The 20,163-nt window shown below is 38.1% G+C and overlaps 1 protein-coding gene across 1 annotated transcript in view; it reads right to left on the bottom strand.

Moving 5' to 3' along the window:
- The window catches only part of whrnb (whirlin b), a 116,833-nt gene that overhangs the window by 59,996 nt on the left and 36,674 nt on the right, over nucleotides 1–20,163 (bottom strand). The window contains exons 2-3 of the mRNA XM_036598569.1: nucleotides 18,071–18,289; nucleotides 12,182–12,307 (exon numbers count right to left, since the gene is read on the bottom strand). Coding sequence (XP_036454462.1) covers nucleotides 12,182–12,307; nucleotides 18,071–18,289 — 345 coding nt within the window. The remainder of the gene's footprint in view (nucleotides 1–12,181; nucleotides 12,308–18,070; nucleotides 18,290–20,163) is intronic.

Genomic DNA, 20,163 nt, shown 5'->3' on the forward strand with positions numbered 1-20,163 from the left:
GACTGGGGGCATGAGGGGGGGTTAGATGTTAATAAGGTCCTTCGCAGAGCCTCACAGATGGGACGGCCGCTGGAGTATCAGTCAAGGTGAGCTCCACAGTGGCCGCAGGTTCACACATAGGTCTTCATTAAAGAGCTGGAGCAAAGAGCCGTCAGCAGCAGGATGTCTGTCCTTATAACAGATCTTCAGAAAATGGGGCCTATAGCATTAAAGGGCCCATACGATGGAAAACCACCTTTTTTCTAAACTAAAATAGTTGATGATGAAGTATGTAAACAAGTTGAAGTATGTTAAAGTTTGAATACAAACCAATCACTCCCCAGACCATACAGACCATACACAGAAACCAAATTTTAAAAACAGCCCATTTTGCATTTACTGTTTTTGTGATGTCACAAAAAAGGAACATATTTACACACACACACCTATTTACCCTACAGCAGATTAGCCTCAGCCATTTACACTAAAGTTATAAAGAGTGTTTCAGCCCATACTTCTTTTTGAATGAGGTATGATACAGAGCAGTCAATCAAAACAGAGCTCGTTTACATATACAACACAAACCAAACAAAAGCAGCCTGTTTAATTCTAAGGGATAAAGAGAGGTTAGAGAAAGTCATGTAAAAATAAATAATGAAAGTTTTTAGTTCAACCAGTCATCACAGATGTCATTAGTGGACCTTAGGGAAAGAAATAAAATACCATAAAATTGTAGGATATGGGGCCTTTAAAGGAGTTGTGAAATTTCAATAAACGCAATCTAATTCAGTTACGATGCTTTAGAAAAAAGAACGAATGAATCATGAAGTGTCAAATTCCAACACAATCCAATCTGATGATGATTCTTTAGGACCAGATTAGGGACATTTATATTTTGAATATTTCAAGTATTCATGTAATATTTCAAAGTCAACAACAAGTGCCTGAATTTTACTGCTGAAGTTTTTGCTTATTGTGAATAAACAGCGGTCAGTTCGGTTTATAGCAAAATGTTAATTAAAAATGAAATAAAACATAGATGTTCCCTGGTCCATGGATTTGTTGAGATTTTTTAATATGGCCCGTTTAGTGGTTGAGTCTGACACCCCTGCTTTAGGTAAGTTCACAATGATTCATTTCAATTTCAGATCTTTAGGAGATTATTCAGTGCACTATGAAATCTCAAATTTGACCACGATTTGATTCAATTACAATTCTACAGGAAATTAGGCAATGTATCTGGAAATCGCAAATTTGCCCCCAATCCAGTTCAATTACAATTTTTTAGGAAAGTTGAAATATCATGAAATGACAAATTTCACACTGTTTCAATTGAAAAATCATAGTGGTGATTCTTTAGAAAGCAATTAAATGTTTCATGAAATTACAAAATTTCATTCAGATCCATCTTAATTACGATTCAATGCATCATAAAATCTCAAATTTCACCATGTTTCGTCTTCATAACCGTTCTCTAGAAATGATTCAGTGTGTAATGAAATCTCAAATGTTATCATGATTTGATTCACTTTGAGTCAATTCAACTATTTGGGTACAAAATGTACAGTACACAGTAGTGGAATACAGACAATACAAACATACACCCAGATTTTAATTTAGGATTCTAATGTTTGAAAACAGTCTTTTTCAGAGAATGTGGTGAGGAAAGTAATGCTAGTCACATGATTTATGGTGTTTTTAGGTAAGCACACTTAAGTGAACTCATTTTCTTCCACTAGCACATCTACTTGTTCAAATAAGTGACAAAGAGAATATCAAAATAGTACAGTATTTATTTTATTGTATAATTTTGCGATTGTCAGTAAAGTTTTGCAGTAAGTACTGAGTCACTAACAACCTGAGGTATATAGAGTTGGAGTTTCCCCACTTATTTCACTACCACTAAAGGTGAGCCTATTCCTGTGGCTTGTCTGCAGCACAGAGCAATGCTTAAGCTTCACTCTTCCTAAATGGTTCTTAGCTTGAATGCACAGCCCTAGGAAGGAAACTTTAATTGGGATAGAAACTTTAAAAAAGGAGATTTCTAGTGACTCTGTTGAAGAACAAAAATCCACCTTCACATTTCAAACATTTTAGCGATGCAACCAGTGTTTCATCCCAATGAAGACTGGTCTTGCATCACCTTTGATTCATTTGTTCAATTTATTTTATATTACACAGTGTGGTGGTGGGGTTTTCTAGCAATGCAGTTGCATTGATTGGTAGAGTGCAGAGCGGCTGAGGGCGTTGTTGTCTAGATGTGAGGTTCTCTCTCACAGAGAGGGCAAAGATGCTCACACAAGTACAGTAACTGCAAAGAGAAAGACCTCTAAGCAGCCAGACAGCACTTTCTTTTATCGCTGCTATATCTTTACAGCTGTATGTCACTAACTCAAACATCTTATTCTATAAGGATAATTCTACCAAATTGGAGTTGAAACTGGCTTGGATTCTGTTCACTTTGATTGACCCCATATTTTCTGTTTATTTTATCAAAAAAATGATTAAACATTCCACTACCAAAACACAAAAACAAACACAGTTTTAAACAGTTATGCAAACAAAAAAAGTAAAAGTTCTTGTTGAAACAAAAAATGTTGACTTAAAATGCTGACAAACTTTTCAACTTCGCTTTAAAAGAATCAAAAATATCTTGGAAAAAAACAAAAAAAAAAAAAATGCAAGTATGATTTGATGAAATGTAGCTTTTAAGACAGCCACCTCCCAATAGAAAGTATCCTATAAATGATGATCTCAATTAGTGCATTGGGTTTAAATAGATCAGTACATAATCCATTAAATATCTATGCTCTTTTTTAAATAGCTTTTGTTACTGTGGGACTGCAGTTTGAACTATTTGGTATAATTTCCTATATACTAGTCAAGGTTTTGTTCATTTGTAAGACATTATCTGAGAATAAAAATTAAATTTTAGTCATCGTTTTTAACTCAGCTAATTAGCCTAGTCACATTGTTTTTCACCTTGCTCAAAACCAGCAGGTTTGTAAAGAGTTAGTTGATAGCAAACCTTATAAAATCAGTGATGTTTAAAGTTTAAACTAGCTTGAGCTTGATGTTTATCTGTGTTTTTCCGCAACACTTACTATATGCTATAGATGCACTTTGTACTGTAGGCTACCCAGAGCCAGAGACCTTTGGCAGTGTGACATGGAGCTTCTTGTCCAGTGTATAGTAGCCTTTAGCAGGCTGCAGTAGACTTTCTATGATTTCGTCTTTGGAGTAAACAGATACGAAACACCAACCAAAACATACAACACAATCTCTTCACTTCCCTCTGGTGGATTATAAAGTTTAAACATCTCATGGTTCTGATGAGAATATATGAGAGACAAGCTCATTTGCATATTGAATACTTTAAACTTTCTTGCCTATTTAAATATTCAAACATTGTGACTATTATAATACATTCTGCTAGTTATTTGTCACTCATTGCTCATTGATGTCATTTTTTGACACCAAAACAAATGGAAACTGTCAAACACAGTCAAGTAATCTGTGGATATAGAATGTGAATCTAATGTAATTCATTAGAAACTATGTAAATAATTATGTAATTAATTAATTGTATTTAAATAGCCTAGCAAACAACAATAAGTTTACACTTCTAAGAGTCAATTACACTATTTACAGCTGGCTGATGGGTGGATTTACACTTTCTTAAGCGAGATGGAGGCTTGCAGGAAAGGCCTCTAATTAATGGTCTAGCTAACTGCGCTGCACACATAAATGAAGTGAAGCATGGTTTTTTTCACAACTCTTACTGCCAGAGTCTTTTAGTGCTGTATTAGAATTTTGCAATGTACTGAGGCTGGTAATGAGTCTGCATAAATACATTTGCATATACACTTCAAAATTAGTCAACCCCCTTAAAAGTCATTGAATTCATCTGGATTACAAATTATACTTACACAGATTGTCAGAGCCAGCATTTTTATTGCAAACCAATATGCTCTCAGTCAGTTTTCAAAGTCAATCATTAGCCAGCATATCTTTAAAAACAATTAAAAACTGAAAAATACTCCTTGTATAAGTATTCAACCCTACCTCAATTCAGTAGGTTCAATGTTTACTGTATTAGCAGCTTAAAGTCTGTTGGGGTAAGTTTCTACCAGCTTTGCACACCATTTGGGAGAGATTTTCAAATAGTGCCACAGATTCTCTATTGGTTTAAGAAAGATCTGGACTTTGACTTGGTCATTGTAGAACATTCACCTTTTTGTTGTTCAACCACTCCTGTGTAGCTTTGGCACTGTGCTTGGGATCAATGTCCTGCTGAAGGGTGAAGCTTCTCCCAAGCTTTAGTTTTTTTAGCGGACTGAAACAGGTTGTCTCAGTATCTCCCTGTATTTTGCACCATTAAACCATGCTTCATGCGATATTAATGATATCATCATAGCATGATGCTGCCACCACTCTTCAATGTTGAGATGGTGTTTGTTGAAGAATGATCAGTATTAGATTTGTGGCACACACAGCATTTTAAATTTTGGCCAAAAAACTACATTTTTGTCTCATCTGACCACAAATGCTTATCCCATATTTAAGTTGGGAACAGACATGCTTTGATGTGTTTTGTCTTCAGTATTGGCTTCTTTCTAGCCACCCTATCATACAGGCCAGTTTAACGCAGAATTCTTGATATCGTTGTCTGGTGCACCTTCATTCCATTCTCAGCTGTTGAGCTCTGCAGCTCCCTCTGATTGATTGTTGGCCTCAACTTTTGGCTCTGATGCTGCGTTTGTGGGATTGTCTTATCTGGTCAGCATCTGGCTGGTTTTATCCAGCTTCCAATTCCACAGTATTGATTCAACACTGCTCATTGGAGCATCCAAACACATGGATATTATTTTGTGGCCTTTTTCTATCCTGTGTGTGACTACAACTTCATCTTATATTTCCTTAGAATGCTCTTTACTGTTCATTTTCACAGCTTTGCTTCAGATTCACAGTCTGACCAATCATTATTGATTTAAGGGGGTCTTTTATCCAGAAAAGGTGAACTTTTTTAATGATTCACAGGTAGAGGCAATTGTACACCAGTTGTGTCCTCATCTGGGCAATATCTTTCATTTGTGTAGACTTGGGGCTTCTACAGCACAGGGGTTTAATACTTATGCAAACAGCATTTTTTACTTTGTAATTTTTGTCACAGAATATTTCTTACATAATATATCAAGTTCAATTAATTAATTCAGATTCTTTATTGTTTTAATATAATACGACTGCACACAATATCAATACCTTTTCACAGCACTGTATGTGTGTATAGGTCTAACTAACTGCACTACACAAATAAACACGTGTCATTTTTGCCAGTCTGTCAGTGCTATATTAGAATTTGTGTACTGTACTGTGCACTGAAGTGATAAAGCCATGTAAGTACATTAGCATATGCATGTACATATGCATGCACATGTATGTTTACATATGTGCAGTAAAAGTGACAGGGCTAGTGGCTTTATGCCACAGGCTGGACAGCAGGGAGGGCGGGAAAAACAGGATGTCTCAGCTCAGTGCTTAAAACAGTGGGAAATAAATGACTTGCAGAACATAAAACAGTTATGAGAGAATATGAAGCAGCAATAACAGTGAAGCAAAAAGAAATGCAATTACTTTGCATTAGTGCCATGTGGAAACTGAGAAATGAAAGCTTCTTTACTTTGCTTTGACCTGTTCACTGAAGAACAGTTAGTGGGGGATTTGCTTTTTTTTTAAGAAGTAACCCTTCAATTCCAAGACAAAAATCTATGTTGTATAATATTTTAAGAACATAACTCCTTGACATGACTCCCGAACATGACTCATTGGATACAAAAATACGAACACTTTATTGTTCTGCTGATTAAACTAACCAATTAGCATGTCCATAGCTTTTGGCTCAATTACTGTACCGTAACTAATAATAAAAGCAGCACAGAGTGTCTTTTATACAGTGATAGAAAACAAAAAGCTCCAATTCCACATGCTAAACCCTTTTACTGTGACCAGTGTGGTGTCCGACACTGCAGTGAGAAGATTTCAATATGTTAAAGGGGAGAAACACGAAGTGTCTGATCCAGGGTGCAAATCTGGCCTGATAAATTAAAGGCTAAAATCTACATACAACAATTCAAACCTAAAACTATGTTACTATGTTGTCATGTATCTAATGGCTTGTAAATCAATATTAAAGAACAATCTGATGCATATCCAGTATATCAGATTCTTGCCCCCCTCTACAGTGACATGTTTTGTTTCATTGTGTTTTACTGAATACAATACATATTTTGTCTGATCTGCATGTTGGTTTTAGAAAACCTTTTGATAATTATAAATACAGAAATGACTATAAAGTAATGTAATTGAATGAGTCAACCAGTGATTATACATAGTGAAAAATGTGTTGAAAACAATGACATTTTTAAAGGCAGAGCACGGCAGTATTTCATTTCTGGATTCTGTTGCATTTAAAAACATTAACTTCAAAACTATGAGTCATAACTTCATCAGCAGCCAATGAGACTCATGATATTCATGACAAGCAAGACAAAACAGCCAAGGTAAAAATCAAAACAACAGAGAGCACAGCTACAGAGTCCTCAAATATTTAGACCTGTGACCTTCCAAAAATGTAGTCTGAGCTTTGTTTCACCTCAAAAAAATAAATAAATAAAATAAAATAACACTACACAATGGCTTTGCACAGAAGAACACAATGCTGCAGACTAGAACAAAACAACCACTATCTGTTTTGGCTTTGATAAGCAGTGCTTGTGTTTTTAATTACTTTAAAATGATGTCAGACTCAGGAAAACATACTTCACATGTACTTATTAAAGAAGGCCGAGAAGAAGACGTCATGTTCTGAGACACATAAGCTGGACGCCCGTTCCACCGCCGTCTTTTAAAGATCAGAGCATAAATTTTGTCTCCTCTGCAAAGCTCCCACCATGTTGAACATTATAAACTTTCGCTATGACGCCACGCACATTCGCAAAACATACTTAAACTCATCATATACAGGCGTTTACACAGTTATTATTCTTCAATTTAACAGATTATTTACAAGATTACTCATCTCGTTCAGTCAGATAGAAGCTGTATTCCGATTGGCCTCAATCAAACTAGGCTATTCCAATTGAGGTGTATACATGGACATATTCTATTCCGATATAGCTATTAATTGGATTATTATCTGATTAATAGGCTGAATGTAAACATGGCTATTGAGAATTATTAAAAAAACAAGTGGGAGAACTTTTCTGACAAACCAAAACTCAAACAGACAGTAAACAAGTAACATTGATAGATGTAGGTAGTGGGGCTGCTTCATTCATGCAGCCACTCTGTTTAAGCTTAGTAACAATTATGATATCACTGGTGTGTGAAATTTTATGGAACAGACACTCTCAAAATTATGTCCTCAACAACAAAGGATATTAAAGGGGGGCAGTAGTGGGCTGGAGGCTAGGGAACCAGCCTTGTGAACGGAAGGTCGCCGGTTTGATCCCCTTGACAGACAGTACGTGACTGAAGTGCCCTTGAGTGCCCACCTAACCCCCAACTGCTCCCCAGGCGCTGTGGATAGGGCTGCCCACCACCTCAGGCAAGTGTGCTCACCACCCCCTAGCGTGTGTGTTCACTAGTGTGCATGTATATCACTGCACGGATGGGTTAAATGTGGAGGTCTAATTCGTCTGTGTGCAAACACAGTTGGCTAATGGTTCTGAATTCAATTCAATATATACCTTTCATGACAAAAGTATCTGGCACTAGTGTGTGAGATAGGGTTCAAGCAATAACAGTGGAAAATGTAAAACGCAATACACAAATAGTGCTACTATTCATTAGTAATGAGTGGAAAACATGCCAAACAGAAAAGCAGGGCCTTCATAACATTGTTCTCACGTTGCTTTATGTCTTTAATAAAAAGCAGTTTACTTTTTAAGATTTCAATACTAAATTTGTGTCAGAAAAGACTGTAACTCATTTTGAAAAGCAATCCATACACCTCCACTGTATTTCACTGCCACCAGCGTTTCTATCTTCATTTAAAACAATGGAACATTTAGACCTTAGATGTTTTAGAGGCAGACAAAAGTTACTATATGTTGATGGAAGATTACAAAAACACAAGAATTTTGCCTCTTAAGTGATATCATGTATGAATCATGCTTAATATGACCAGGGACACTGGACAACTATAATAATAATAATAATAATAATAATAATAATAATAATAAAATAAAAAAAGATAAAAAGATAAGATTAGAGAAAGTTTAGTTTGATTTCAGGTAGACTTTAAATCTGTTACAGGTCTCACTGCTGTCATCAGTCAAGGAGTCTTTAGGATGCAACGAGCGAGCAGTGATCAAAAGCGACCACTCAGAGCCTCCGCTCACCCTCAGAGTGCTGCGTTCAGCACTGAGACCGATCTCTATACACCGCAATAAGACCAATCTCAGCTTCTGGAATTGCACTGTGATAGTTACCAACAAAACAAACAATCAAAGCAAAACAGCACTGGCTCATTTCAAAGTAACATTGACTACAGAAGAGTATAAAGCCTTTCATTAATATTCCCACTTCTGCACAAAGGCACAGAGAATACTGATGCCTGTTGCCAGACCTGTGAGATGTGGTTCTGCATTAGCAAGAGGAAGAGTTAAATATTTAGCTGGTTTTCTCCACTTGGTGAGGTAAAGGTAGCTGCTGGCCCTAAAAGACTACTCTGTAGGAAAGTCTTGTATATCCAAAATGGTAACTTTACAATAGCAGTAACATAAATTATTAATATATTAAGAAAACATGAATAATTAAAAAAAAAGGTCTTTTTCTTCATGAAATGCTCAGACAATGGATAAAAATGGTATAAAAGGATGAAAATTGAACTGGAGGTTTTCTTATAACAGTGACAGTTTACTGGAGTCTGTGGTAGAGGGACAGTGAGAGAGAGTGTGAGAGAGAGACCACCACATACCAGATGCGCTGTGTTGCGTAGCGTGACACAGCAGAGTACTGCTATGGCAGTGAGACCACCGATAAACGTCAAGATCAAGTTCATTTTTATTCTACTCATATAAATGTAATTAAATAAAACTTTCAACATCATTTGTCACGTTTGGCATCGTCTATTTCAAGCTGAAATATATGAGGTGAATAAAACTAGGCTGTAACATTAGCTGAGGTAACCTACCATTAGCATTTATCTGTTTGTCTAAAAGACTTTCTGCCTTTCTCTGTGTAAATGTCAAGCTAAATGTGATCCACTGTGGCTTTCTTTAGTCTCAATATGGCTTTAATTTAACATTGTAATTAGAGATGCATCAACACTGATACTGGTATCACAAAAAGGACTGATGACATGATCATTTACTCGTTACTTGTATTCATAAAAAATGCACCAATACCAACATCTGACGCCACCTGATATAATGTGATGTAAGCCTAGTGTATGCTGCCACACCAATGAACAAACACCTCAAGCTGACAGTGAAGGAGAAGTACTGCTGATGCAGTGGCAGTCAGACACAAAGTTGTTGTTCAGTTTAAACATTCCGCCTTGGCATATTTCAGCCAGACACACACTGTGATTTTAGCCCACTTTTAAACACACGCAAACACAATCACAACCACTTTCCTAGGGCGGACACACATAGGCTAGTAAAGGCGAAAAAAACGACATTCGCTGAACCAAAACCTGTATATGCCTACTTTACTCTGTTTGACTGAACAGAATTGCAAAGTATACACTTTAAAGTAGAGAGTGAGTTTATTGTCCATGTACATCACTGCCTGCTTTTAGTTTCAGTGCCCAGTGTGGCACAAGTTAGCAAAGCTCAGCTGTTGCTGTAGTTCAGTTTCTCAGCATGTTTGCTCAGCACTCAGGTGCACAGGTGTGTTATACTGAATGAAACAGTTAATAATTGACTACATGATTGTCCACAGGCAGAGCTGAGAAGGGTGCATATTAAGTAACACGTCAATGAGATTGAGTATTTTTGTACAGTGTGAGCATATAAATCATAGGCTTTGTTCGTACACAGTGGTCTATTGAAAAATACAGTGTCACTGAGGATCAAGACTTTTGAAAACACAGTGTATGCTTGGCTTTAGAAGACATTCAACTACTGTTTAACGTGCCAATCAAAAGACTCAAACAAGACAATAAAACTCAACAAGTTACAGTTTCAGTATCAGCAAGTACTAAATAAAAATATGTACTCATACTCAGTCTGAAAAAAAAAGGTATCGAAGCATCTCTAGCAGTAATAGTAAACTGCTAAGTGGCGTGTGGTGATGCACTGAGAAACTGAACAGTGCTCAGAGTCACTGCCGGGCATTAATGCTGAATGTGCGCACCAGTGTGCCTACCTTCATTAAAAACAACAGAATATTTGGACGCAGCACAGCACATCCGGTGTGTGATGAATGATACAATAAAGAGACAGAATGAGTGTGTCATAAGAGAGAGAGGGAGAGACAGCATAAGAGAGTAAGTGAGAAAGGGGGGGGGGTATACAAGCAAGATGGTAAAGAGAGACAGAGAAAGAACAGGCGAGAGAGAGAAGGAGGAAGAGAGAGAGCAAGACAGGAATGAGATCAAAAGTGTGTAATAGAGAAAGAGAGAGAGGGAGAGAGACGGAAAGAGGGGGAAATTGTCTTAATTCATTAGCTTAATCTTTTCTCATTTTTAATTATTTTAATTATCGTTATTTCACTGTAATTATCACTATTACTATCACTAATTCTGTAACTGATATTAGTTCTACAAAGTATGTTTAACAGGTTGTCAACACTGTACTTGAGACAGTCATGCCAGTAAAACTCAAACTTTGAATAGAATTAAAAAATGAGAGACAGCAAGTGAGGGAGAGTAAGAGAGAGGCAGAAAGATAGGAGAAAGAAAGAGAGAGATAGCATATAAGGGAAAGAGAGACGTATGAAGAGAGTATAAAGAAGAGTGAGAAAAGAGAGAGATAAAGAGAGCGAGAGAAAGAGACAGAAAGTATAAGAGAAAGAGAGAGAGTACATATAAGAGAGAGAGAGAGTATAAGAGAAATAGAGAGAGAGAAAGAGAGAGAGAGTATAAGAGAGACAGAGAGAGAGTATAAGAGAGAGAGAGAGTATAAAAGAGATAGAGAGAGAGAAAGAGAGAGAGAGTATAAGAGAGATAGAGAGAGAGTATAAGAGAGAGAGAGAGAGAGAGAGAGAGAGAGAGAGAGAGAGCGATCATCAGGCTCTTTGCCTCTCCATTGTTTAACCTCTAATGAACTCTGTCCTACAGATCTGCCCACAGAAACTCACAGAGCAGCAAAATAGTTCACAAAGCAAAGCAACAGCTTTCAGCCTTCAGATCAGACAAATCTGTGCCTTCTCAGCCTTCTCTCTCTCACTCTCTCTCAACAACACTCAGTTCAGTCAGCACTAACTGCATCCAGGAAGCAGACCTTGCCCAGCGATGCCCCGCAGCTGGATAGAGTCAAGAGCTTGCCTGGCCTCTCTCTGGTGATAATCATCTGGCCAGCTGCAGCGAGCCAAAGCATCCTTCATCTTCACATCCATGGCCTTCAGTCAAGACATCAAACTTGCCATAGCTTGCACAGAGGCCAGATAAGCATTTAGCAGTTTAGCACTGCTTTGTTTTTTAGTCAAAGCTTAGCTTAGCTTACACAGAGGGCAGGTCTGAATTTAGCATTTCAGTGTTGCTACACTTTCACATGATATACTGACACAGTTTATTTAATAAAGCACATCAAATGAGCCTAAACATATGCCAATGCTGGCAACGCCATCTGCTATTAGCTGATCATGTTAGTCCGAAACCGATGAGTTCTCTTCCCCGTCAGACGTGGAAGCATGCCAAGCAGAGAAATATTGAGAGGGCGACTACGTCAGCGTCACTTTGCATTGCTTTCAGAGCCAAAATGTAGATTATGAATATGTATACGAGGGGCTGCCAAATAGAAATAGCTGCAGCTGCAAGAAGTGGGTGTACTAAGAGCTAAAATCAAATCAGTGCTCTACTGTAAAGCCATGTCACAGAATTAAACAGCAAAGTAACCATCAAGCTCCTTTCTGGAAACCAGGCAGTCTTCAGGCTCAAGGTCGCAACGTCACACAAAGCAGATTAGTCTTCATTCACTAATAGAGCAATGGTGATATGAGTGCACTGCCTGAGGGCTTTAGCTTAGGGGTTTACCTTTAAACCTCCGAACTCTGCAGCTGAGCCCCGATCCACTCCGGTGATGTAGATGCCCAGGGCATATTCCGCTCCCCCACGTATCATCAGACCCAATGGGCGCCCATCATCCAAGGAAATGTTGACCTGTACCCACACAATAAAGCAATAGTTCAGCAAAAAATAATCAAACATGTATAGTTTTCCCCTTAAGTTACCCCCCTGCTAAACATGCTCGAGTGAGTGAGTTATGCACAAGTGAGTGAGTTACACCTGCATACTTTACATATAAAAAAAGAGGTGTTTTATGTCGTTATAGTGGAGGTGTCCTGGACTTCAGTTGTAGATGCCTGTGGGAAACCATTAAGTTTTATATTTTCATAATTTCACAAGTCATCTGAACAATCAAAACATTATTTCTTTAACAATATCATCTGCTAGTGTGCTGTATCAATCAAACACTGCATTCCATTGCTGTTGTTCCGGTTGCTACCTCAGTGACTGCTATGCTCATATATGCTAGGCCAGGGGTCACAACCCAAATGTTAAGAAGAGTCATTTTGTCCTTTTAGCCAAAATCAATCCGCCTTGGGAGCCACAACATTTTGTCCTTTTTATTGAAGTAACTTTTTACCGTCTTGGCTGTAAGTATGTCTCAGTATGTGTTAATGTCCTAGTATAGGCTGACAAATGTGAAATATATAAAAATCCAGACTTACTTGGATCTACTTTAAGCTTTAGCTTAGCTATAGCTGCTTTTCTCGCATCACAGGCAACTTTCAGTACAGTAGATTCTTGTAAAACATCTCTTAATGTTCATGTTTTTATGAGGCTGAAGTCAGCTTCTTGTTCACCAGCTTCTTGTTCGAATTTTCCTGTTCCACCTTAAATGGTGCCTGAGGTGCCAAAATGTAACTGCTGCACCATTTAAGGTTGACTGTTTCTTGTTGCATATTACACATATTGGAAAACCAGCTGGAGTGCTTATAAAGTACAAATAATTATGTCCATTTTTCTCTAAATTATCAACATTTTAAATCTCTCTTTTCTTTGCTCTTTCATTAGCTACTTGCTGGGTGAGATTTTTATCTGCATTGCTGTGTGACTAGCAGTCTGTATTGTTTGTGTTCCTTTGTGTTCCTGTGTTGCACTGTGATCCTGGAGGAATGTTGTTTCATTTCACTGTGCACTTGCATATAGCTGAAATGACAATAAAATCTCTTGAACTTGAACTTGAGTTTGGTGTGCCCGCCTTTAGTAGGTCTAGTACATTTACATACTGTTTATGTGGCTGTCTTTTGTGCCAAGCACTCCAAGTTAAACTTGAAGAGGTCAAGTAGTCCTGCTCCTTAAGTGTTTTTTTTCTGTCCTGACCTATCATATCAAAAGGAAAACAAGCCTTAAATGACAGTTGCAGTCACTGAGTACCCAGTTTAATTTAACTGATAATAAAAAAAAAAATAGCTTTTTTAGTAAAGCTTGTTTTACCAGCAGCACCACACTTTACAGAGTGTGATGGAGGGAGTGGCAGAGCTTTCTGCCTGTACATATCAAAACAACTTCCAGCCAGCACAGCTAGTGCACACAGAAGTAGCAGTCAAAATAATGCAGTGTTAACCCCTATAAAACTAAACTGCTGAAGACTGAACGGGGGCTAAAGTGGGGCTAAACTTCTGTAGACTGAGCAGGGGCTTAACTCAGGCTAAACTAGTCTAGACTGAATGGGGGCTAAACTGCAGCTAACCTATGGTAGACTGAACAGCAGCCACACTGGGGCTAAACTACTGTGGACTGGATGGGGGCTAAACTACTCTAGACTTAGTAGGAACTAAGCTGGGGCTAAACTACCCTAGAGTGAGTAGGGACTAAACTGGGGCTAAACTACTCTAGAGGGAGTAGGGACTAAACTGGGGCTAAACTACTCTAGAGTGATTAGGGACTGAACTGGGGCTAAACGTCTGTTGACTAAATGGGGCCTAAGATAGGGCCAAGCTACTGTAGACTGGATGGGGCTAAACTACTGTCAACTGAACAAAGGGCTAAACTACTGTAGACTGGAACGGGGTAAACTGGGGCTAAACTACTGTAGACTGAAAGGGGTTAAACTGGGGCGAAACTACAGTAGGCCGAATGGGGGCTAACCTGGGGCTGGACTACTGCAGACTAAACAAGGGCTAAACTGGGGCTAGACTACTGAAGACAGAATGGGCAGATGTGCAAAAATATCGTTTTTTATGACATCATGAAAACAATGAATTCTAAATAGATGATAGATAAATAGATCTAAATAAATGTTTTTGCAACTTCGTTTCCATATATGGACTCAATAGACTGGAGAGTGAATAATAAATAATTTCTTTTCATTCTACACCCAACACTTTTCATCCAGAAAGAAGGGAACAGTTGGTTCTCTATGATACGGACTCTTTAATGTGATTTTATATGTGGTCTCGTGTCTTACAGTATTAGAAACTGAATCAGCAAGTCTACTTAAGATTACTCAACAATATGACGTGCAAATTTCAAGCGCAAGACTCCAAACATGATTCAGATGATCAATAATTTGAGGTAATATGAGGTTCTACAACTGCAGCAAGTAGTTGATTCAAAATAAAACAAGTTTCAATCATTCGGGTGATTACACTTTGCCATTTCACTTTTACTACAGAGCTTTCATGTATCAATATTAGCACACTCTGATTGGTTACTCTGACAGGCAACCAATGAGGGGAGAACCGCTAATGTATTACTAACAACCTTTTAGCTCAGCAACTTCTAAAGTGACGGCTGAAGAAGTTTCCAGAAAGCCAGACAGTAAACATAAACATTTAGAGATTCATGTGTGGTGCCTGTATGATGAATGGTTATAGATCTGACTGGCTCAGATGGGAAATAAATCGTGTTGACAGACAGAAAGGGTTGCAGGCGAACAGAGCCAAGGCGGAGTGTGGACTCATATCAGCCAGCTCCCTCTGGGCAAACGCAGCATATCCCACACCTCAGTGAATTAGCTCTCCTGTTAGCCTATTCAAACGCCTTCTTCCAAACAGACTACTTCACTGTATCTTTCAATTACAACTGTCTCAAATCATATGAAGACTTGGAAAAAGCCTTCTTTGGAAAATGGTTTGTAATTGGATTCACTCATGTCCTGCTGTTTGATTTCGGAAGCAGGCATTTGTGTTTGGAAGGACTGGGGTGTATTCACCTAGTGTAAGCAGTGGGGCTTAAAGCGATAGTTTGGCAAAGAATAAACGTACATGTTTAATGCCTGTAGTCTATCTTGTTTGACTGTTACTAGAGCTGTGAGGCTATTGTGGCTAACAAGTAATATAAAAAAGTAGAAAATACAAATTTTAGGGGACTTAAAATGAGATTAATGATGCAAATGTCCAGTGTGCGGTTCAAATAACTGTACTGTTTGTAGGAGCTGCCCGACAACATTTTGTAAACATGTTGAAGGGATAGTTCTTTTGCTGATGTTTCTTCCAGAGGCACTTTGGAACTCTTTAGTCAGTAATTCAACAGAGGATAGGCACTGTGCGCTTCAGCACTCGCCGGCCCCACTCTGTGAGTTTGCATGGGCTATCTCTTAATGGCCAAGCTGCTGTTGCTCTTAGGTGCTTTCATTTCACAATAATAGCACTTACAGTTGACAGGCGCAGATCTAGCAGGACAGAAATTTCACAACCTACTTGCGGCAGAGGTGGCATCCTTATGACAGTGCTACATTTAAAGTCACTGAGCTCATCAGTACAATCCATTCTACTGCCAGTGTTTGTCTGCACTGAGACTGCAAGGCTATGTGCTTAATTTTATCCACCTGTTAGCAATGGGTGTGGCTAAAACACCTGAACCCAATACTTTTGTCTATATAGTGTATATATGATCTCATTTACATGTAGATTTTGACTGGCTCCTGCCTGAGACACCAGTGAAAAGACTGCAGAGTTAAGACACCAGTAAGCTAATCACCACCATGGTGACTTTATGAATAGCTCATGAACAGCCCAATGTATCATACATTGCCAGAAACCACATAAGCAAGTCTAATTGAGATTACTTAACAACTCAGTGTGATATGAGGCAAGTATGTGATGATTTGGACAGGTTTGCACAATGCTAATTGCTGCACATAAGTTTCCATTACTTGTTAGCTCCTCATAGCTCCAGTGCAAAACTAAAGAAGAAAACTTTGGACAACAAACATGTCTTGGCTGGGTACATTTGAGGTAGAGGAAATGTGAAACATGGTATCAGGGAGGGTCCCTGACCTACATACACTACTATTATGGAAAAATAAGAATTTTGTCTTTAACAGTATGGGATTGTGAATTAGGGACAGTTTGGCCAAAATGAAAAGATTACTCTCTTGTACACAAGCTTACTCGCATCCTAGAGCAATGCTGTGGTCTCTAGAGTAAGACTGTCTGATTTAAAGACTACTTAAAGGTAGGTGGAACCTTTGAAAAACTACAACTGGGTGGATTTTTGGGGGTGAGCGTTTGCTTTTTCAGTTAGCAGGTAAACACAGAAAGGCTTATTGCTAACGTTAATGCTAGGAGGTTGAAGTGAGCACTAAGTTAAGTATTTACTGTAATGTATTGTACTGCACTTATTGAAATGGAGTGCACTGCGCTTTGTTTAAGTCTGTTTCTTTTCTCTAGGTATCAACATGAGTTTTTGTTTCTAGCAATGTCTGAGCTCAGGACTAGCTTTCTCTCTAACCTATTCATAACTAGCAAAGATACTTTCTCTGAGTATATTTACATTTATGGCATTTGGCAGATGTTCTTATCCAGAGCGACTTACAATTTGATCATTTTTACACAGGTAGGCGAAGGTAGTGTTAGGAGTCTTGCACAAGAACTCTTATTGGTATATTGTAGGGTGTAGGTCAGGGATTGAACCCCAGTCTACACCGTAGATGGCAGAGGTGTTAGCCATTACATCATACCAACCACTACAGTTGTAGACAACAAAGCACTTTTTTTTAAGTCGCTCTGGATAAGAGCGTCTACTAAATGCTGTAAATGTATTACTGTGGTAACAGTAATTGGAGTAAATGGAGAGAATGGATTACTCAAACAACAGAAATAATCTGTCAGATGAGGAGGACAACATGCTAAAAGCTAAAGTTAGCAAGTTTGCTGGCTATTTAGATACCTTACCACAGTTTCCTCTGGCTGATAGGGTAAAATACTAGTTCCTATCCATTTTATGCAGAGTAAAGATAGAATCACTGTTTTCTTTATAATTTAGTTCAACAACTGAGTAAAAAGTTGCACTAATGCATAAGGCATGATGAACAAAAAAATGAAAATGATATAAAGTTGTGAATTTCGTCTGGTGAGGCTAAGGAGTATAATGCTGAGCTCAAAAGTACTGCAAAAGGTCGAAAATTTCAATTTTGATTTCAGGTTGACTTTAACAATTTTAATAAACTTTTACTTTTACTCATTTATAAGAGAAGTTTAAAATATGTGCATGTGTGCATCACATTGATGACTGCTCTAAATTTTCCAGCAGAGAGTACACCATTAGAAATAAATGTACTGTACAGGTACATTTTTCATTCATCAACTACAAACAATGTATTTGTTCCCCTTAAAGGTACAACAGTGGTTTTAAGGTCCAGTTGTGTCTAATGTTTTAAAACAGAACAATAAAATAAAAAGCCTGCAGACGAAACAGGGCATGTGGAACTCCATGGAATTTCCATGGATTATGGTACAATTATGTTCCCTGACTAAAGGTACTGAGATGTACCCTTGAGGGTACCACCCCAGTGACAAGAGGGGCACTGCCCCAGTGACAGTTTCACACCTTTTTTCGGAGAGTGTACATACTCTGCATATATGCAGTGCATTAGCTCTTTATGACACATTTCACAGCTAGTCACACACTCACCCTCCTCTCTGCCCCCTGGTGTGGTGTGTGTGCGTGTCCACGTCGCTGGCTGTCGGTGAGTCGCCCTCCTCCGTTGACATGCTCCACTAGGTCTGGGGGCGGGGAAATGCTGCGGCCTTGAGGGTCCACCCATGTGTAAACGTGATTGGTCACGTAGCCCCCGGGGATCCGACCCATCGAACAGACGGACATCGAGAGCTTCTTACAGCCTTTCAACACCTGCAACAGACCAAAAGTAGAGTGGTAAGAGTATAAAAATGCTTTTAATTCATATTATTCCTTCTAATCTCGTATTCTTGTAATTTTTTGTATGAGTGGTTAGATAAGGATTGTATTTCTTTTTTTGCATTTATTCCATGAATATATACCATCAAGCAGACATTATACAAGAATACACATTCAGTATTGCAAAAAAAACTTAGTGAGAAATAAAATCAAGTTATTTAAAATAGGAGGACAGAAAGAAAAATAGTTGTAATGAGAGCAATTACTGAAGTTTCATCATTCCACTGCACATCCTGAGCTAACGTCTCACTGTTTATGCAGTCGTCATAAATCACAGCACATAGTGGGCACATTCATTCCATCCATCAGTGTGCACTAATTACCACTCTTCACCCAGCTTTAATTTCAGTAAATGTTATTATCACATTCAGCCCGAACACACTTTGTGCAGGATGAAGTAATTTACTCTATGTTCCTATAAAAACTGGTACAGATCTTTGACATCAAAATTTTACAAATGGAATTACATCCAATTCAACTGTAACTGTCAAATTCAATGACAGTTGGAGGGTTTCTGTTGGAGATATCTGACATAGTGACTGTGGTGGTCCCCCCTACCATGTTGGTCCACCTGACAACATGGTTGCTGTTTCATTGGCTGAAATTATCAACATGGTCATAAACATTTTTCACATGAAAGTCAAATGAACTAAAACATTTTAATCATTATGAAGGAACAGCTTTTTGATTGCTATTTATAAAATACTAGGTAACGTATATTAGTTTGCTACCAAATGGGGGACCAATTGACCAAGGTACAGTTCAGATACCAGCAGTTAGCTACTTTCAATTTATAGAAAGATAGTGACACTTAAGGCTGATTCATTTAAGAGGGACAAGGTGTAGTTGGAGTAAATGTTAGCTAAACAAACAGCTTGTGTCCACGATTAATTTACATACATATAACCACAGCCACTGTGCCCCATCTTTAAAGCTACACTTTTTACGTTTTTGGAATTCAGAGAATTCCTCTGGTGGAAATGTGTAATTGCGTGCAATGTGCAGAAGAACATTTTGTAATGCTGTTTGTGCTTTGGACCCCTTCCCCGAGCAGATGAATCTGATTGTGACTTTTAAACTAGGACTACTATTTCAGGCTTTACAGGGACCAGGGCACAAACACCACTTGGTAAAGCTGCTTCTTTCAGTTTTAACAAAATAACATATACAATACAGCTTTAAATAATATATATGGTATTTTCATGTGAGTACATTAGCCAAAGTAAATCACTTTTAACACTTCATTAATCATTAATAAGCAGTTATAACACATTAATAAAGGGCACAATTGAGCTGTTACATCTGATGAATATGAATATTTGATGAAGCTTACAGGTTTAACATTAACTAATGAAAAATACATCACGTCAAACATCGAAATCTGATTTTTAACTATATGAATAAATGAGCGTTCACTATTAGGCAAACAAAAGGTCACTGTTGCCCTTTTTATGTATGTGTTGTAAATGCTTATTAATGATTTTAAGGTCTTTAAAACTTAATTAACGACCATAAACAAACTCATTTTAAACTATGCATGAATGTTTTATAAAGGCATTCTTATTTTAAAGTGGTAACCAAATGTTTAATTTCCAGTCCTGCCTTCCACTCAAGCCTATTTCACAAGAAGTTGTGACCGCAGATTAACAGGATAGGTGATTAGGTGACCACAGCCAGACAAAGCCAGACAATTCTATACAAGGCCTATACTTGGCTGGTAGGCCCTGGGAAAAGCCTTGTAACCTGATCCTCCTGCTATCTGTGTTACATTTATCCCTGAAAAAGATCAGCAGTCATCCATCTCCTGT

Source organism: Colossoma macropomum, unplaced genomic scaffold (genome assembly GCF_904425465.1).
Source record: "Colossoma macropomum unplaced genomic scaffold, Colossoma_macropomum, whole genome shotgun sequence".
Classification (NCBI taxonomy): domain Eukaryota; kingdom Metazoa; phylum Chordata; class Actinopteri; order Characiformes; family Serrasalmidae; genus Colossoma; species Colossoma macropomum.